The sequence below is a fragment of the Pelodiscus sinensis genome, chromosome 3, assembly GCF_052426305.1.
Source record: "Pelodiscus sinensis isolate ZL-2025 chromosome 3, ASM5242630v1, whole genome shotgun sequence".
In the NCBI taxonomy this organism is placed as follows: Eukaryota; Metazoa; Chordata; order Testudines; family Trionychidae; genus Pelodiscus; species Pelodiscus sinensis.
This window is the reverse complement of record NC_143054.1, coordinates 168,701,444-168,720,445: the sequence shown is the minus strand read 5'-3', so window position 1 is coordinate 168,720,445 and position 19,002 is coordinate 168,701,444. Positions and strand designations below refer to the sequence as shown.

Sequence of the window (19,002 nt, the reverse complement as noted above, 5' to 3'; positions counted from 1 at the left end):
TCCGCCGCTTTGCTCCCCATCTCCCTGGTCTGCTGGCTCCCCCAGCAGACCAAGGAGACGGGGAGCAGCTTTTTTCGCCCCGGAGGAGGCGGGCGGTGGGACCAGGCGTCCCGCCGCTCCAGTTCTCCGGGGCGAGAAAATCCCCGTTCGTGACTGCGGATCCGACATAAGTCGGATCCGCGTAACTTGGGGACTGCCTGTATGAAGTTGCTGACTAATTCTCAATTTAGAAATGATAAAATAAACAACGTAGTTTAACCTCCTATTCCATTAGAAATATAAGTAACATCACCTGTAAAACCATGGCTCTGATGAGGTCTGGATTAGCATTACAGAGAGCTCCTGCAAGAATTCCTCCTGCACTGGTACCTGTTAGTGCTGTATACTTTGGCTGAGAAAATCCTAGTTCATGCAAAAGCATTATACAAGCCTTAAGATCATGAAGGCCATTGCGCTTATTATGCATACATCCATCTTTATGCCAACTCAGGCCCAACTCTCCTCCACCCCTGAAATTAAAACAATTCACGTTACAAATGTCACACAGCTTATGTTTCAAATATTAAGATATCATCAACACCATCTGTAATAGTGTTTTACTATCCTCAACTAACCCTCCCTTCCTTTCTATCTAGCTACATGCAAACATCTAATCACATCTTTATGGTAGAAATATCGGGGGGAAAAAGTCCATGGATTTTGGTAAAATTTACACACACACATTAACATGTGAAACAAAAAACAGGACTATGTAGCACTTTAAAGACTAACAAGATGGTTTATTAGGTGATGAGCTTTCGTGGGCCAGACCCACTTCCTCAGATCAAATAGTGGTAGAAAATTGTCACAACCATATATACCAAAGGATACAATTAAAAAAAATGAACACATATGAAAAGGACAAATCAAATTTCAGAACAGAAGGGGGAGGGGAGGTAAATGTCTGAGAGCTAATACCTCCCCCCTCATCCCCCTTCTGTTCTGAAATTTTATTTGTCCTTTTCATATGTGTTCATTTTTTTAATTGTATCCTTTGGTATACATGGTTGTGACAATTTTCTTCCAGTATTTGATCTGAGGAAGTGGGTCTGGCCCACGAAAGCTCATCACCTAATAAACCATCATGTTAGTCTTTAAAGTGCTACATCGTCCTGTTTTTTGTTTCAGCTACACCAGACTAACACAGCTACATTTCTATCGCTATTCTACATAAACATGTGTGCCCTGTCTCTGGAACTGTACAGGCCACCATCTTCTTAGAATGAATATTCCATAAGGTCATCACAGAAGGACTATAAGGGAAGGTTTGAATAAGCTGTTGGCACAGTAGGTCATTATTTTAAATTAATAAAGTAGATATCACTTTAAAATTATTTATACATATTTCTCTGTTATTTAATTTTTCAGTGTTTATTAGTGAGTTACTTTTTGACCCATTACATTCTTTGAGGTTTTGCCTTTCATTCCATTTGAGTTATTACACTAGGCTAGTCAGTTTCACTTTCTGGCTCTTATACATTTGCACAGTGCTATAATGTGTAGAATATAAACACTTCAAGGAAAGTTCAATTCTTTTTTTTTTTTAAATCTACCATATATTTTAGAGAGTGTCTCTTTGTTCAAGAACTCCTCCTAAACAATAAGAGCTAGGCACCAAATTCAGGATACAGTTTCCTCTTATAACTTAAGGCAACGTAAGGGTTTGGTTGTTCCAGGAAAAGGAGATGTACCTGGAATGAGACTGCATCTCATAAAACCAAACAGAAAAGAGACAATCACCAAATCAAGTACTGTTTAATATACAAACTGATGAAACTGAACAAATGTTGAAAGAGACTGAATTAAGGTGAGCCAGAAAAATAGGATGAAGCTGGAACAGGAGTGCTTCTCAATAAACCTTGCAGAAAAGAGATTAAATGGATAAAGTTGGAGTAGTGCTCTGTTTTGGCATAGCTAAATCAATGCTTATGGTTTTAAAACTAGAAGACAATGTTATTGGAAACCAAATTGACTATATTCCTTTTTTGTTAAAACACAGTAAATGAAAGAGTTCATAGGGCTGAAGAAAAAACATTCTTGATGGAATTCCTATTTTAAAAAAATTGCTAAATAAAATTAAATGAAAAATTTTAACAATGCCTTTAAGAATACTGAAATAAAAATTAACTTTATTTTTCAAAAATAATTTTTATGAAGTATGTACATTTTCCTTTTATTTAAAAAAAAACCACCTTAATCGATTTATGGCTATGAGGAACACTGGGTAAATCTGCTAGTCCTTTCATCTATGAGGAACAATGGTCTCAAGTTGCAGTGGAGGTCTAGGTTGGATATTAAGAAAAACTTTTATTAGGAGGGTGGTGAAGCACTGGAATGGGTTACCTAGGGAGGTGGTGGAATCTTCATTCCTAGAGGTTTTTAAGTCCTGGCTTGACAAAGTCCTGGTTGGGATGATTTAGTTGGGGTTGGTCCTGGTTTGGGCAGGGGTTTGGACTCGATGACCTCCTGAGGTCTCTTCCAATCCTATGATTCTACGTATGTAATGTCACAGAAATATTTTTCACAAACCAGTAATATGGATCTAAATTATATAACACCATCCTTTTAATTTAAAACAAAATCTCAATTAGTTAAATTGTCAGAATTTTTTATCTATAATATTATCATTATGAACCAAGTAAAATGGGAAAACATATGCTAGGATGCTAAGAGAAAAATAATATTTTCCATTAAGCAATAGCAAAATATACATGTAATTGTGGATTCAGAAGCTGACTTTTAATTAAACAGGTCTCACAAGCAATAAATAGAATTTCATCTCACTTAAGCAACATTTTTTCCTTTTAAAGAACATAACTGAGAAATAATGGAGTATCTGTGTATCTGAACAGATGCATGAATTTTTTAGAACCAGATGAAAAGTGGAAAGAGTCATTTGTGGTAAAAAAGAGGGTGGTGGTATATCCTTACAACATGAACATAATAGCAAAAATTATGCTTTTTGAGCAAGAATAAGACGTGACTTCTACAGAAAATTATGTGTATTAGAGAAGCCTGAGATACTGTAAATCAGTGTTTCTGAAAATGTTCCACGGAATCACTTTGAGAAACACATTAACTGGCCGCTACGGTTTGTTTATTTACTGGCACTGTGGCCATGGAGCCTCGCAGCTCCCACTGGCTCCGTTTCGTCCTTTGCAGCCAACGGGAGCCACGGGAAGCAGCGTGGGCCGGGCCACTGCTTCCCACAGCTCCCCTTGTCTGCAAAGAGTGAAACGGAGCCAATGGGAGCTGCGAGGCTCTGTGCCCAGGGCACCAGTAAATAAACAAACTGGGGTGGTCAGTTAATGTGTTTCTCAAAGTGATTCCGTGGAACACTTTCAGAAACACTGCTGTAAAGAGTTGGCTGAAAAATCAAACACAAACATCCTGAAGAAACACCTAAGCATTGTGCATAGATCTCATGAATGTAACCAAATTTGTTTTAGGGCACTTAAGCTGTAATTAGAATTAAGTAATTACCAAAAAGGACACCAATAATTTTGTGGAGAGATAGAAATGTGATTGTATAGGAATGGCTACAGTACATGACAGCAAAATGAAAAGACTTTTCATAGCTGTCCAGATGAGTTTCTAAAATATTGACCAAGTGCCCTACAAATAAAAATCTTTATTACATTATATAACTGAATCTTACCTTACATGGCAATATGCTAATATCCAATCATCTTCAATTAGCATCAGCTTCTCCGTTTTAAAGCTCATGTTCAAATCTATGCCATAAGCTCCATATACATGAACCAGAAGTGGTTTCCTGTGTAGCTCCTTAGAATTTGTATTATAAAAAACTGTAATTGGCACCAAAATTTCATCCTGGAAATGAAGGAGTATTTTACATTAAAGGATGTTTCAGAGTTCACAATGACAATGAAAACTTCAATTATTTATTTTAAATGTGTTTTTTTGATTACAGTAATTTTTTCCCCACTTAGACTGTACAAAGCACTCTTGAAAAATAAAGTAAGAAACTGAACCTCTGCTGGGCTCGTTTATTGATGCAGAGTGTAAAAATTTAAGTGCAACACCTGAGGTGTGTTTAAAGCATCAAAGTACCCAGCTCTTCCCGCCCCCTGTAACACCATTAATATGTATTATGAACTGAATAGTTTAGCACTTACTGTAGCAGCAAACTTGTTATTAACTTAACATCTCAACTACTTTAGTCAGAAGATGGTTAAATTTTTTCCCTTCTTAACTGATGTACACTGTACATCATTTTGGTATTTTTTTCTTTGTCATCCAGAACATAATAGACCAACTAGCAAGGTCATAAAAGACATAATACATGATGTCATGTTCAGCTACATCCACTTAACTATAGCATACCAGCTCCAAGATACACAAAATCTGGAAACCCCCCCCCATTAATTCTGCGTTTTTCCTGATCTTTTTCCTGTAGCACAGTAGAAAACACTGACTGTTCTAGTAAATATGGCAGTAGTTCTTTGACATTTAATTCTTATTCCCTTCCAGAGGCTTGCTCTTCACGAGGAGATAAGGTCAAAGTTGGCCGATTTTATAACCAATGGGTCTACACCATCCAGCGTGATCCACTGACTTTAAGGGCAGTTAAAGTCTATTTCTGTACTCCTTAATGAGAGGAGTAGCACTAAATTCAACCTTGCATGGTCGACTTTGGGAGAGTGCAGACAGAGTGCTGTTCAAGTCGATGTTCTTGGAATCTGGAAAGTTTTCCACAGTGCCCCAATGTGACCACTCTGGCCAGCATTTCAATTCTGCTGCTTTTACAGGTGCACAAGAAAAGCCTTGGGAATTTAAGAATTTCGTTTTCTGTTTGGCTAACATGGGGGAAACCAGCAGCACACCTGACTGACCATGAATGCCCAGGATTACAAACAAGCTCCAGCTTGGAGCATGCAGGAGATCCAGGAGCTGATTGCTGTATGGGGAGAGGCATCTGTACAGGCAGAGCTCTGAAACAACAGAAGAAACTCTGATGTCTATGCCAAAATCACATAGGGCAAGGTGGAAAAAACCCTGTGAGGTTCCCGGGGCCCTACGGTAATGAAATTGTAGATGACGATGAGAATGCTCAGCAGGCAAGCAGAAGATCCAATCTCATCAACAGTCAGGACCTTTCTTTAACTCTGGGGCCAATCCCCTCTTAAAACTTCTTGCTGCCATATCATGAAGGTGAGAAGGGCACTTTTGGTGAGTTCACATTTGTAATCATGCTACTGTGGGTAAATGTAATTGAGTTTTATCAGTGTGATCTGCCCTGAGCGGTACAGTGGTGACCATTCTGCCTAGACAGCAGGGACTCCAAAGAAAAGTGTGTTAACGTGTTTGGAGATGGAGTGGGAATCCTCCTTGCATATCTCTACAAAGCTCTCAGAGGCACTCTTTAATCCTTCTCAAAAGTTTCTAGCGAGGATTGCCTTACTCCACAGTAGGACACCTTTCCACACCAAACTACCAGTAAGTGATCTAGCATATTGGCAGCACAAAGCATTATAGCATAAGGCAGTGGTCTCCAACCTTTTTACACCGAAGATCACTTTTTAAATCTCAGAACAGGCAAAGATCTACCGCCCCGCCCCTTCCTTGAAGCCCCGCCCTCTTTATTCTCCTCCTGTCCATCACTTGCTATCCCCAGCCCTTACTTACACACTCTGATAAACACTTTATTTTTAAATTATGCAATATATAAAATTAAAATCACGTGTTTATAGTTATGAAATAAATGGTCAGTTTTTTATTCATGATATTTAAATCTAAAATGAAGCATTTATAATTATACATTTTGTGGGGATAGAGTTCTGCAGCTGGGGGCAGGAGAGAGGGAACAGGGTGCTGGGAGGGCAGAGGACAGGGTTCTGCAGCAGGGGACAGGGTGCCAGTGGGGACAGAGTTCGGGGAGTGGGGACGGGAATGGGGACAGAGTTCTGTGGCTGGGGACAGGGGAATGGGGACAGAGTTTGGGGAATGGGGACAGGGTACCAGTGGCAGCAGAGTCATCTGCATCTGCCTCCTCCCAGGATTCTCTCTCCCCTCCTTCCCCCCCCCGCGGGAAGCCAGCACATGCCTCCTCTGGGCCCCCCGTGGCACAGGGAAACCCCAAGCGTGCCTGCCCCGGGGCTAACCCCCCCCATTCCACGGCGGGGCCAAACCCCCGTGGGCGCCTGCACCAGGGGCAACCCCCACCCCTCCCGCGGCGGGGCCAAACCCCCCTTCCGTGGCACGACCTCCTCCCTTCCCGCAGTGCGGCCAACCCCGCGGGCACCTGCCCCCGGGCCAAATCCCCCTCCCGTGGCGCAGCGCAGCCAACCCCGTCCTGCAGCATGGCCAACCCCCATGGGTGCCTGTCCCGGGGTCAAACCCCCCTCCCACAGCGTGGCCCGGCCAACTCCCTCTCCTCCTGCAGCGCAGCTAAACCCCGGGGCTGACTCCCGCTCCCGCAGCATAGGGAAACCTCTGTGCCCAACTCACCCCCCCGGCGCCGGCGGCACAGGGAAGCCTCCGCACTTCTCCTCTAGGGCCAACGCCCCCTCTCCCAGCACGCAACAGAGCTGTGGGAGGGGGAGCAGCCTGTGCACTTCCGGAACCCCCGGAAGTGACGCGGGCTTCAGAGAGGACTTCCGTCCACCCTGCGGGAAGCCGGCACTACACTAGAGGTAGGTAGCAGGGCTTCTCGGTGGTGATGGGAAAATGGGGGCGGGGTTACCTGAACACCTCGCGATCGACTGGTCGAGGCCTCGCAATCAACCAGACGATCGCGATCGACGGGTTGGTGACCACGGGCGTAAGGTCTAGGTTTCTGACCTCATTCAGTCAGCATCCGCTCCCTTATATACTCTGTTATTCAGAGCAGACTGATATCATGCATGGTAACCTGGATGAAATAGGGGAAGCTCTGTAACTGATAGCACTGAGGCAATCCACCTCTGTTTTGCTCATCTCCAACAAATCATGACCCAAGGTTTGCTGCCGTCTTTGCAAAAGGCTTTACAGGAGAACAAGGATAAGGGAGACGTGGTGGCAAACACATTCTGGCCACATGAGCCCCTACAAACCTGCTCAGTCACCCAGCCCTTGGAAGGCCCCTCTGCAAATGCAGACACCTAGATAACTATGAGGGGTGTACTTTACAACACTTTGCCATACAAGTTTTTAAAAGCTGAAGCAAAAGAGCAAGAACCCCAACCTCTTGCTTGCCATCAAACAGAGTCCAACTGCCCCATGGTGTGTGTATTCTACCTCCTTAGCAGGTGCTTAAAACGATAACTTTGAACTTGTACATAAAACATGCCTTTTGTGCAACAGTGCTTCCTTCATTGTAGAAATTAACTTTCTGTGTTTTACAATGTATCTTCTCTAAATTCTACGCTTGATTTTTTTTCCACAATGGAGCTACAATAGTGACTGCGGGAGCACCAACAGCTGTGCTGGGCCGTTGGACAAGATTGGGTGGGGGACCTGGCTCTGGACTTCCGGAAGACGTGGAGCTGTGCTGCTCGGAGCCCACCCTCCAGTCCCCCCAGTACGGTGCTCCAGTGGTGATTTAAAGAGCTCAGGGCACTATCTGCCACTGTCCTTATGATTGCAGTATCAGCAGCAGAAGCAGAGTCCTTTAGAATCGCTGAGCCCTGGGTCAACTTCCCTCTTTGCCCCCCTCTTCCTTCTTGTCAGTGGGCCTGACTGTTACCCAGTCTCCCAGATCCTCCGGCACTTCGGCTATCACAGATAAGGTAATGAAAAAAATGTACACAGTATGAAGTGTTTAATGAGCCAAATGCATTCAATTGTGCTGTTTTGGTGTGGACAGATTGCATGGAGGAGAACGATGTTTCAGGTCATATGCACTGAATAGGAAGAGATGAGAGCATATAGATCTACCCACTCTCTATTGATTCTCAACTGACTGGTAGCAGTTTGATGTTGCAAGCTTCCAAAGGGCTACTGCCACACGCAATTGCCACTGGCTATTGTCAGAGGAGGTCTCATTTTGGTATGGATGCACTTCAGAGTAGGGATGTCAAATACTGAGTAATTTACTAGTTGAGTAGTTGATGGAATTTCCATCGACTACCCGGCTACTGGATAGGCACTTCCGTATTCCTCCTTTAAAATGTGCAAGAGCCCCCGAGGGAGCTCTTGTATATTTCAAAGGAGGAATGCGGAACTCTGCGTGCAGCCTGGGGCCAGCAGGAAGTCCCACTGACTCCAGGCTGCATGCAGGCATGCCAGCGGCGGCTCTTGTGCATTTCAAAGCACCCACATGGAGCCTGGGGTCAGTGGGGGAATCAGAGTCCTGGGCTCAGCTGTGCAGCGCACTGCCCCTTTGAAACGCCAACTCAGTGTTTCAAAGCAGTGTTGCATGGAGCTGATCTTGGGCTCCATGTGGTGCTGCTCATTTGAAACGCCGCTGCAGCATTTCAAAGGGGCAGCGCCACACAGCTGAGCTGGGATCAACTGTGCAGTGCTGCCGCTTTAAAGTAACTCCTCTTAGAGGCAGCGGGGGGGAGGGGAATCGACTAGTCGACTTGATGCTCCCTGCTCCACTGGGCTCATGCGGCGCATTTGTGCTCCATGCTGCACTGCCACTTTGAAATGCTAAGAGGAGCCTAGGGTCAGTTAGTCCTTAACACCCTTACTTCAGGATGGAGGAAAGCAATTCATAAAGTTTCATGAAAGTGGCCTTATCCATGTGAAAGTTTTGCAGCTACTGCTCATTGGCCCACAGCTGCACTACTATGTGGTCCCTTTACTCTGTGTTTGTCTCATGGGACCAGAATCAGTGTTCCACTGTGTCAACAGGATTGACTGCTGTCAGAATATGCCATCTGCTCCACTCAGTGTGTTCCTGCACGTCTATGTTCACGACCTCCTCAAATCCTTCCTCACTCTGGCAGCTCTAGCTAGGCTCTAGAGAAACCACAGTATAATGTGTGAGGTGTTTGCAATGCTTACCACACCAGTTTGCAGCTGAGTGGGATCCATGCTTGCCATGCTATGGTGTCTGCATGGATAACAAGAGAAAAAGGCGCACACAAATATTGTTTGCTGTTGCTTTTGGCGGGGGGGAGAGGGTGCAAGAGGGAGGGAGAGGAAATAAGTGCATTAAGGGAAGATGACAACATATACCCATAACCACTTGCTGCAATATTTTTGTTCGATCAGGTTCTGGGAGCTTAACCCATAATGCAAAAGGATGGCAGGACCTGTGGGATGGCTACTCACAGTACATCACCGTCAAAATCAAAGGTAGCCATGCTACTGGGGATGCACTCCATTGATTGCATGTGCCCAGGGAGGACATGCACCTTTGACTTTGTATACTTGGGTGCTAAAGGATCGACTTGAATAAATTCAACTTAAATTTTGCAGTGTAGACATACCCAGAGACAGTTTCTCCAGTATGGGAGAGGAAGCAACTGAAAATCTTACCTTGCTTTTAGCTTCTAACCGTACAGTGCGGCAAGTAATTGTAATTGGTGCCTCCTCCTCAGTGAGATGATTTTCCACCAATAAATATGCAAAACGTTTAGGGGGTTGTACAGGAGAGGTGAGCTGAAAATAGCAAGTGCTGGCATTGTAGTCGGGATGGGGTTCTGACTCAAATGCACAGGCCCATGCAGGTAACTGAGAAAATGAAAATTGTTAATAATGCCAAAAACTTAAAGTGAAACCTTTTACTGCTTCTATAATCATCCATTGTCTCCTCTCAAATGAAAAGATTTGGACATAATCCTTATTGATCTCAGTTTGTATTTAACACAAGCTCCATTTCTTATAAATTAAAGTATGTAACGAAAGAGTGTCAACAAGTGTAAGAGTTTAGCTAATATTTTTCTACAGCCACCTAATGAAGTTCAACCATGATTTTACATGGAACATAAACCTAATTCTAAGGTTTTCCATAGAGAGCACAAAATAAAAACAGCTATATTCAAAGGACTATTTAAAATGAGAATACTGTATTAATTATATTTTTTTAAATCTTGCTAAAATAGTCTCTCTTTCGGGATTACTTTGTGTGCTACTATATTTTTAACAATTTTCCTTATCTCATTTCCTTTCTGATCTACCACTTCTTGTTCAACTTGTAATACAGCCAAGTCAATGTCAGTTATTACTCTGTGCCGCAAGTTGGCTCAGTAGTGCTCAGCCACTTAAAATCCCTGCCTCTAACTTCGTTCGCAGTGCTAGCTACTGTGAAGAACAAAACCTTTTCTTGGCACATCTACACTCAGAAACTCACTGCTATTATGTTTAAGATTTTAACTCCACTAAAAGTGAAAGGAATCAAGATTCATTCTTTGGAAGCAGCAGGTTCCTATGTCAAGCCCTCTGCTAGACCACCGCTTACTTTCTTTAAGGAGTTCTGGTTAGCAGGTTGATAGAGGCTTCAGAAATTGTGCCACTTTAGAAGTCAAAGTTTTACAGAGAAATTGCAGTCCCTTCTATGAACAATTGATTCAACTGAACAAGATAATTTAGAAAAGCAACAGTCCCAGCAACTATGCTGGAAGTGTACTATATTTACCTATGGGAACACCATTAGGAAGGAGGTTTGTGGAATATAACATTAGTAACGACTGCAACAAAGCTTCTTCAGGAGATTTGTATTTTTAAATAACTACAAAGAAACAATTCTAAAAGCATTTAGTTAAATTGTTTATAGAAATTAAATTATTTTTATGAGATCAATCTTTTTCCTTTTAATTTCTAACAACAAAAATTTGTCATCTAATAACCAGGACAAGGAAGAAATATTTATTTGTATCAATCATATTGCAACAAATATAATTCTTCTAAAATACTATTAGGGCAGGTCACCATTACACATTGGTCTTTTGAATCCCTTTTCCATTTAATTTGACTTTTACTATTATCTTGCTCCTCTCCAGGGACTATATTAGTATACCCTAACTCACACTGTACTTTACACTACCAGTAAGTCCAGTAAAGTCAATCAGATGATTTCTTAACCTGAGTAAGGAGCTTTGAAATAGGCCTGACTACAATAAGAGATAAGTCAACAGTAAAACACACGGAGTCACTATTATAGTACAAGCAGTCCCCGGGTTACATGGATCCGACTTACATCGGATCCCTACTTACAAACGGGGTGAGGCAACCCCGCACTAGCTGCTTCCCCCCAGCAGACCAGGGAGACGTGGAGCGGCTTTTCTCAGCAGACACCTCAGCTTGAGAATAAAGGACTGAGGGAAGTGAGGTGTGGGAGAATAAAACTGAGCTCTGGAGAAATGTTTGGCTAGAGTTTCCCCTACAATATGTACCAGTTCCGACTTACATACAAATTCAACTTAAGAACAAACCTACAGTCCCTATCTTGTACGTAAACCGGGGACTGCCTGTACTATAGAATTTTACATTTATATTAAAAGCCAAAAGTGACTGTCTTCATGTATTAAACCAATTATTGTAAAAATAAAATGTAAAATATACCTTAATAGACTGAACTGAATGAGAAACAAGAGAAATCACATTTAAATAAAGATGACCGTAGTGTTTCAAAAACATCACACAGTGATCTCTGAACATCTCTAAGTCTATTAGCTTAGTCTTTTCTTTCAGTGTGTAAACCAACTGCCAGTTCTCCATACCATAGGAACCAACTGGAGTCTTCATCAACTACAAAATGAAAAAAAAACCCCACCATGAATGAAATGATAGGAGTTACAAAAATAGTACATACATACTTGGAAATTGTCATAATGGAAGCTGTTCATGTCTGCCATCAATAGCAGAACTGATTAAAAGTCATGGGCTTGGTAATCACCCTTCTTTCAGGCAAAATTAAATTAAATTCCCCCTACTGTAGTGGAGACAAAAGGAAGTCACTACCCAAAGTAGGTAAAATGCGTGAATTAAGGGATTTCCCTAGAAATGAAGGTAAAGCTCAGACGGAGTTAGGATTGTCCAATTGCTTGCTGTGCAAGTGTGAGACCAGAAGCAGCAGTGAGTATGGCTCTAAGAGGGAGCAATGAGGAGCTTTTTAGACCACAGAATTCACTGGAACGACATTGAAAGCTATGAAACTGCCTGTTCTTATTTGTTTTTACTGTATTTAGGGATGCTATATGCTTTTTTGTAAACAGAATTGCACAAAAATATCTGGTTTGTGTAACAGTTTAATAGTTTTTCTACTAGGCAAAACAACCTAGCAAAGTCATGAAAACTGGCTAACTGCTTGGGCCAATAAGGCAACAGTATAAACACTGGTATCTAATTATCTCTGCCAGCTGTGGCCAACCTGAGGCTTGCATGCGGCTCTTCCCTTCCCCCTCCCGCCCCCCGGCTACATCTCACGAAGTCCATCCCCTTCTCCCCCAGTGGCTCATAACCTGTCCCTGTGCCCCCAGAAACGGCCCTGTCCTCTGGCTCCCCGTGCTGACCTGGGCAGGAGAGCTGGCTGGCATGGTATGAAAGATGTAGCATTATAGATGGCATTGGGAGCCTGCTGTGGCCAAAAAGCCTCAAAACGCGTTTAAATGCATTTTCTTAAAGGGGCCTTTTTTTTTTTTTGGCTTGACCAAATGCAACTGGAAGCTCCTTTTAAAAGGGCAGTCCTTTTTTTCTTTTTTTGCTTGATAACTTTGCCCCGCCTCTTCTCGCTGGATCCACTGCTATCTTGGCTCTTTGCCCAGAATGGGTTGGCTACCCCTGATCTATGCCTTTAGTAATGGCTGGTAACCTATCCTTTAGAACAGTAGTTTTCAATCTGTGGGTTATGATCCAGTACTGGATCGTGACACCAAGTCTCACTGCTGCAAAGTGATCAGGTCACCAGTGATAGTGCTAAGGCAGGCACTACAGACTGCACGGCAGGCCTGGCTCCTAGGTTGGAGGGAGGAGGGGAGAGAGAGCACATAGGGTCCGTGCACTGCCCCTGCTCCACGCACTAGCTCTGCACTCCCACGGGCTGGGAACCTGCTCTAGCTGCTTCTGGAGCACAGCATGGTCTGTAGTGCCAGGAGAGGCAGGAAGCCTGTACTAGCACCCCGCTGTACTGCTGACGGTAAGCTCCTCCTGCTCCAGTCCTGATTCCCCAAAGTCACAGCCCCAAAGCTCTCATCCTCAGCTTCACCCCAGAGCCCACACTCTAGTCAGATTCTGTTGGGTTGCATGCATCAACGATTTTCCTCAACTGGGTCATGAGAAAAAAATTTGAAAACCACTGCTTTAAGGAAGGTGAAGTACCCTCAAAATAGAAGTGTGAATATTGGATATGCTTATTCAGTTTATTTGACTTGCATATTCAAAATGAAGAGTGGTATAAATCAGCCAGGCAGAATGTTGGCAAAAAATTAGATGTCTATTTCAACAAAGGACAAGACTTCCTGTTTATGTACTAAATCCTATAAAAAATTGAGAAAATGAGCAGCACAATGTTTCTTTTAAAATAAAACTTGCAATATTCTCTATGAGATTCTAAGCATCTCAGCAGGAAGTCAATAAAGAGGTGAAATGGTGTCCAAGAGGGCAAGGTATGCACCAAGAACTGGGAACAGAATTGGATGGTTACAAATGTCTAGTGTGTATTGTAAAAATGTACATTTGTAGAAGTAAGTTTAGTGCTGATGAAATGTAATAGACTGATGCCCTGCAGACAAAGTCTTTTTTTTTTCTAATAACAGCATGGGCAATGGCAGTACAAACTTCCTCACACTGCTCAGCCAATATGCTTTATCACTAACCTGTGGGTGGTATTTTTCCAATAAAAACACTGGTCAGCTAGAAATTGGACTGAAACCACCAATAGATTTTAATATAGGCTAAACAACCAACAGAATAATCTTTTTCAGGAATCACCAGATGAAACAGAGTCAAACTAGCATTCCTAAAGGTAAAAGATTCTATATATTATTGTTAGCCTTTAGAGGCATGCCCTTAGAGCCATGCCATCCACTACATGTCTAGTTTTTTTTAAAAAATTCTCAACTAAACTGTCATAAATAAAATCAACTCCCCTTATAAACAAATTGAAGTCTACTTTCATGTAATTTATAGCAGGCATCTGAATGAATACAATGCTTTATTAGTTTGTCAGAAGACTACCTTGTATTCTGCAGGCTCTCCATAAGTAGTAAGAATGTATAATTCATCACATCTGTGCTCAACATGATAAATGACCCCTTTAGTTCGCTGTTGTACAAGAATAGGTGAATTAAAAGGATGGCTACAGTCAACCAACCAAACTTCAGAGCTAGTCTTGCTGTTACTGTTGATAGTGAGAAAACGTCTGTCTTTTGTGCAATTTATATCCACAAAAAACCTGCAAGAAAAAATAATGAAGTTAAGCTCACAGAGTTCTTATTTCAAAAAGTCTCAGTTCTGTCAGAAAGAAGCAATTCCAGACGAAGCACAACTAGTTGTTAGGGCAAGGAATAGAAAGTTCAGGACTTTCGGACTCTAGTGACAGTTGTGCTGTCTTCTTCCTCCAAGGAAACACCTATGAGGGGCAAGTTAGAAAATAAATACATTTCCAAAGGAACAAGTAGAAAGAAAAATCTTGGAAGCCAAACACAAAACTAAAAACCGAGAGGGGAAAAAATCCCCAAACAAATAAAAACGATGATCTAGAAAACTACTTTAGAAGTAACAACATTTGGTCTTTGAGATGGTGCAACTCTGTGGTGGTGCTAAATGTTTTCAGTCGGTTCAGACTGGGGTGTGTTTGGAAAGGGAAAGAAGACTTTTGGTTTGACAACCTTAGTGGGATCCACATCAGGATTGACATTGGTAAACCTGGGAAGTGGGAAAAGCTGTACTGCCCCCTCTTCACTTGCTTGCGCAGCATTCTTCTTGAGTAACTCTAGTGGTTTGTAAAAATGTAAAATGAGTCTTGGAGTAATTTTACTGTAGTGCACGTCAGTATCAATGATGCTTTCAGATTATGGTAATAGGCATAATATCAAACTAGAGATGTGTTAGGATACATGATTAAATGCTTAATAGATGAGCCTGGACTCATCGGTTAACCTTCATGGTTACACACAAGTTCTCTCTTGCCCCTTGCTGCCTCTGCAGCAGCATGAAGGGCAGGGAGGAAGCAGACATGTAACGTTCTATCCTAACACTCATTTTACATTATTAAAAATCACTGCAGTTACTCAAGAAAAATGCTGCACAAGCACGTGAAGAGGCAGTAGTACAGCCTGGAATGTCTCAATGCCTTTTCCCTCTTCCCAGGTTTACCAATGTCAATCCTGATGTGGATCCCACTAAGGTTGTTAAACCAAAAGTCTTTTCTCCCATTCCAAACACACCTACTGAAAACATAAAGCACTGCCACAGAATTGCACTTTGTCAAAGGCCAGATGGTACTACTTCTAAAGTAGTCTTCTAGGTCAGTGTTTCTAAAGCTGGCTCTTTATTCTAGCAGCTGTAAGCAAAATGAGAGCCAATGGTTGGTAGTTGAAACCAGACCAAAATCAAACTTCAAATTGTTAATAGTACAAATAATTAACCACTGGAACAAGTTACCAAGGGATGTGATGAATTCTTCCATCACTTCAAAGTTCCACACTGACTGCTTGTCTTTCTAAGATGACACAGCTCAAGTAGAAGATATGTCGTGATGCAGAAGTTGCTGGGTGAGGATCTAAGGCCTGTGTTATGCAGGCAGTCACATTAGGTAAGTGGCTGTCAAACTGTGTGTCAGGACCTCAAGGTGGGTTGGACCCCCATTTTAATGGAGTCATCAGGGCTGGTGTTCAACTTGATGGTTCCTGAGGCTGAAGCCAAAGCCTTAGCACCACCATCCAGGGATGAAGCTGAAGCACGAGAACTTCAGCTCCGGGTGGGAAGGCTCAATTTACACACCTCCCACAGGCTGAAGCCTCTTTGACCCCCACCCCAGGCAGCATGGCTCAGGCTTCTGTCCCTGCTCCTTGGGCTGTGTAGTAATTTCATTATCATAAGGGGGTCACTATGCAAGAAGTTTGAGAACCTCTGCATAGGATAATCGTTATCCTTTCTTTGACCTTAAAATCTACAAATAGGAATTAACAAAAACTTTAAAGAACATTTTCAGTGCTTTATTTATTGTTACTGTGATGGTGGTTATCTTCCCCACACTATTTGATAATATTCCAGTATTAATTCCTTTTACTTGTTTGCCTCTCTCTAGGTCCTCACTGTCCTGCTCCACTTTATCTCCTTGCTGCCTTTGTGGTGGTGGTTTCAGCTCTATCTAGACTTTTCAGAACATAAGCCCTCTGCTTACCCAATGCCTACCAGAGTGGAGCACTGCATTTAGTCAGCCTGGATTCTATGGACAGCAGGCTGTAAAGTGTGCCATTCCTTTCACAAAGGTGTAAGGCCCTGATTTTCCTCTTTTAACATTATGGATTAGTGGTCTTCAGCTTCTTAGAAATGTTACACTTCAAATCTCAAGAGCTCACCTGTTCATCTACATCTTGCTGATGTATAACAATAACACTTCATTCTTCCACAAAGCAAATGGTTCAGCTGTGTACTGCACTATATCATGAATCTTTACACTGATCTTGCTGTTTGATTTACAGTAATGACTGTGACCTTCAGAACTGTTTCAACAATTTCTCTGTGGGGAAGTGTCTGGTCATTGCACCTTGTTCCACCTGATTCTGCCACCTACTTTATAGTTTTATACAACTATATCAATAAAGCACAGTTGGAAAATGGATCTCAGTTATTTCATTGCAGTTGAACAGCATCAGTCATGCTCCCATTAAAACTACTTCTTTACTGAGAATCTAATTCAGTAAGATAAAACTACCCACACATTTACAATGTAATATATAAAGATAAGCTTCTCAGAGAGACCAAATCATGCACTAGAACTGGAAAACGAGTTCTGAAGTGAATTTAGCAAGGATCTGTTTTTCTTCCTAAATCACTGCTTCTAGAAAGATTACTGAAAGGGTATTAAGTTGAAAACAGTATGATCACTGGGAACACAACAACTTCACTAACCAACTACTATGATATAACAGGGCCAGAGAGCAACAGGTGAGTAAACTCTAGGATGAGCAAGGCCTTATTCCCTGTGGACTAGGAAAAGGTTCATTATCATCACTCCCTTGATTATTGGGGCACCATCACTGATGAGCAATCAACCAATTGTCTCCACCTCTGACGATTGTGTGTTGATGCTTGAGTCTCCACAAAGTCTATTTCTGTTCACTCTTACGTTATCAATCCATCACTTCATCAGAGAAAGGCAACTTGCAACTGTGTTAAAATTACTGGACCATAAGCTTATTTAGCCATGCCAGCAAAGTTATATTGAACAGACTGACTCCACAAGCAGAAAACATCACTGCTGAAGAACAGGCTGGTTTTCATGCTGGAAGAAGTACCACAGAACAGATTTTCAACCTTTGTGTTCAACACCAGCAAGACAGCTAGCACATCTTTGTTGACTTTATGAAGGCATATGGAATGAAGCTCTCTGGACAACCATGAAATAGTACACTGTTGGTCATAAGCTTACCACTAACTACTGTATGCCTAAGCCAACAGTGCAGTTCTCTTCAATGGCAAAAGAGGAGAATGGTTTTGCACCACTGTTGGAGTCTGGCAAGACTCTCTTCTTTTTGACCTCTCTGTCAACATCTATTTAGAGCACATCATGACTGATGTCCTAGAAGATCACATATGTACAATCAGCATGGGGAGGGGGAAGGGGGTGCAAATAATCTCAAATCTTTGGTTTGCTAATGACATTGATAGCCTGGCAGGTAGCGAAGATGAACTTGCCAACCTTGTGAAATGACAATGAAATAGCCTCAAAATACGGTATGGAAATCAGTGCAGAGAAAAGCTGATGACAGACAAACATGACATGATCAGCTCACATATCATTGTCAGTAGACAAGAACTGGAGACAATGAAATAGTTCAAGTATTTGAGGCAATCATTACTGATAAAGGATCTGCTAGAGGCCTTTCCCTTCACCCTCTCCTCTGGTTCTTGTTACGCAGAGAGAGAGCAAATGACCAGAAGGCCGAAACCTAGATACTGCAATGTATATTGGGGTTAATTGCCTGCAAATAATTATTCCAATTTCCTTCCTACTATATCCTATTTGACTTCAGTTTATATAGTAAAATTTGAGTTCTACATAGCAATATCGTAATCAATCATTTTACTAAAATTTTACTAACAAATCCTAACATATAGTAACATGATTTTCTAACTAGGGATGTTAAATATAGGTTAATTAATTAATCGACTAGTCGATGGATTTTCCATCGACTAGTCGATAAGTGGGGGAGCTGCAATGGCCTTAGTTCCTGGCCCCGGGAGCTAACCCCGCTGAGGCTCTGCCTTTTAAATGTATTAAGATCCCACTGGCTCTTAATATATTTAAAAGGCTAAAGTGCAGTGGGGGGGGAGAGGGACGGAAGAAGGGAACCAATGCAAGCCGGGAATCAGTTGGCCCAGCTCACGCCGGGTCCCCCCACTGTGCTTCTGACTTTTAAATGTATTAAGAGCCAGCGGGCTCTTAATACATTTAAAAAGCAGAGTTGCAGCATCTGGGACTGGGCATGATCTGGGAATCAGCTGATTTCTGGCTCACACCTGGTCCCTGCTGCTCCCCTGTCCCGCCACGGAGATGGTGCTGGCTGTTAAGCCAGCTCCCCCCAGCAAGGGCTCCTGCTCCTTCCCCTTACACAGCAAGGGGGGGAAGCAACTAGTCGAGGGACTAGTTGACTATAAGAAAAATTTTTGCTTATCGGATAGTCAACTAGTCACTTACATCCCTATCTCGAACCAATTATATCCCACCACCTTAACTGATTTATACCTAGCAAAATTAATTATACAGCAGATAGAAACAATTAAAGAACCAGAGGCCATACAGATTAACAATACAATAAAAAGTGGGGGCCATATAGACAAAACAAGCACAGGTTCCTCACCTTGTGCAGTAACTGGTATTCCTCGAGATCGTGTTCCCATTGA

The 19,002-nt window shown here is 42.3% G+C and overlaps 1 protein-coding gene across 2 annotated transcripts in view; it reads right to left on the bottom strand.

Moving 5' to 3' along the window:
* The window catches only part of PREPL (prolyl endopeptidase like), a 44,268-nt gene that overhangs the window by 8,514 nt on the left and 16,752 nt on the right, over window positions 1-19,002 (bottom strand). For both annotated transcript variants that reach the window (XM_006125467.4, XM_006125466.5), the window contains exons 6-10: window positions 14,107-14,323; window positions 11,494-11,679; window positions 9,469-9,663; window positions 3,698-3,873; window positions 293-509 (exon numbers count right to left, since the gene is read on the bottom strand). In XM_006125467.4, coding sequence (XP_006125529.2) covers window positions 293-509; window positions 3,698-3,873; window positions 9,469-9,663; window positions 11,494-11,679; window positions 14,107-14,323 — 991 coding nt within the window. The remainder of the gene's footprint in view (window positions 1-292; window positions 510-3,697; window positions 3,874-9,468; window positions 9,664-11,493; window positions 11,680-14,106; window positions 14,324-19,002) is intronic.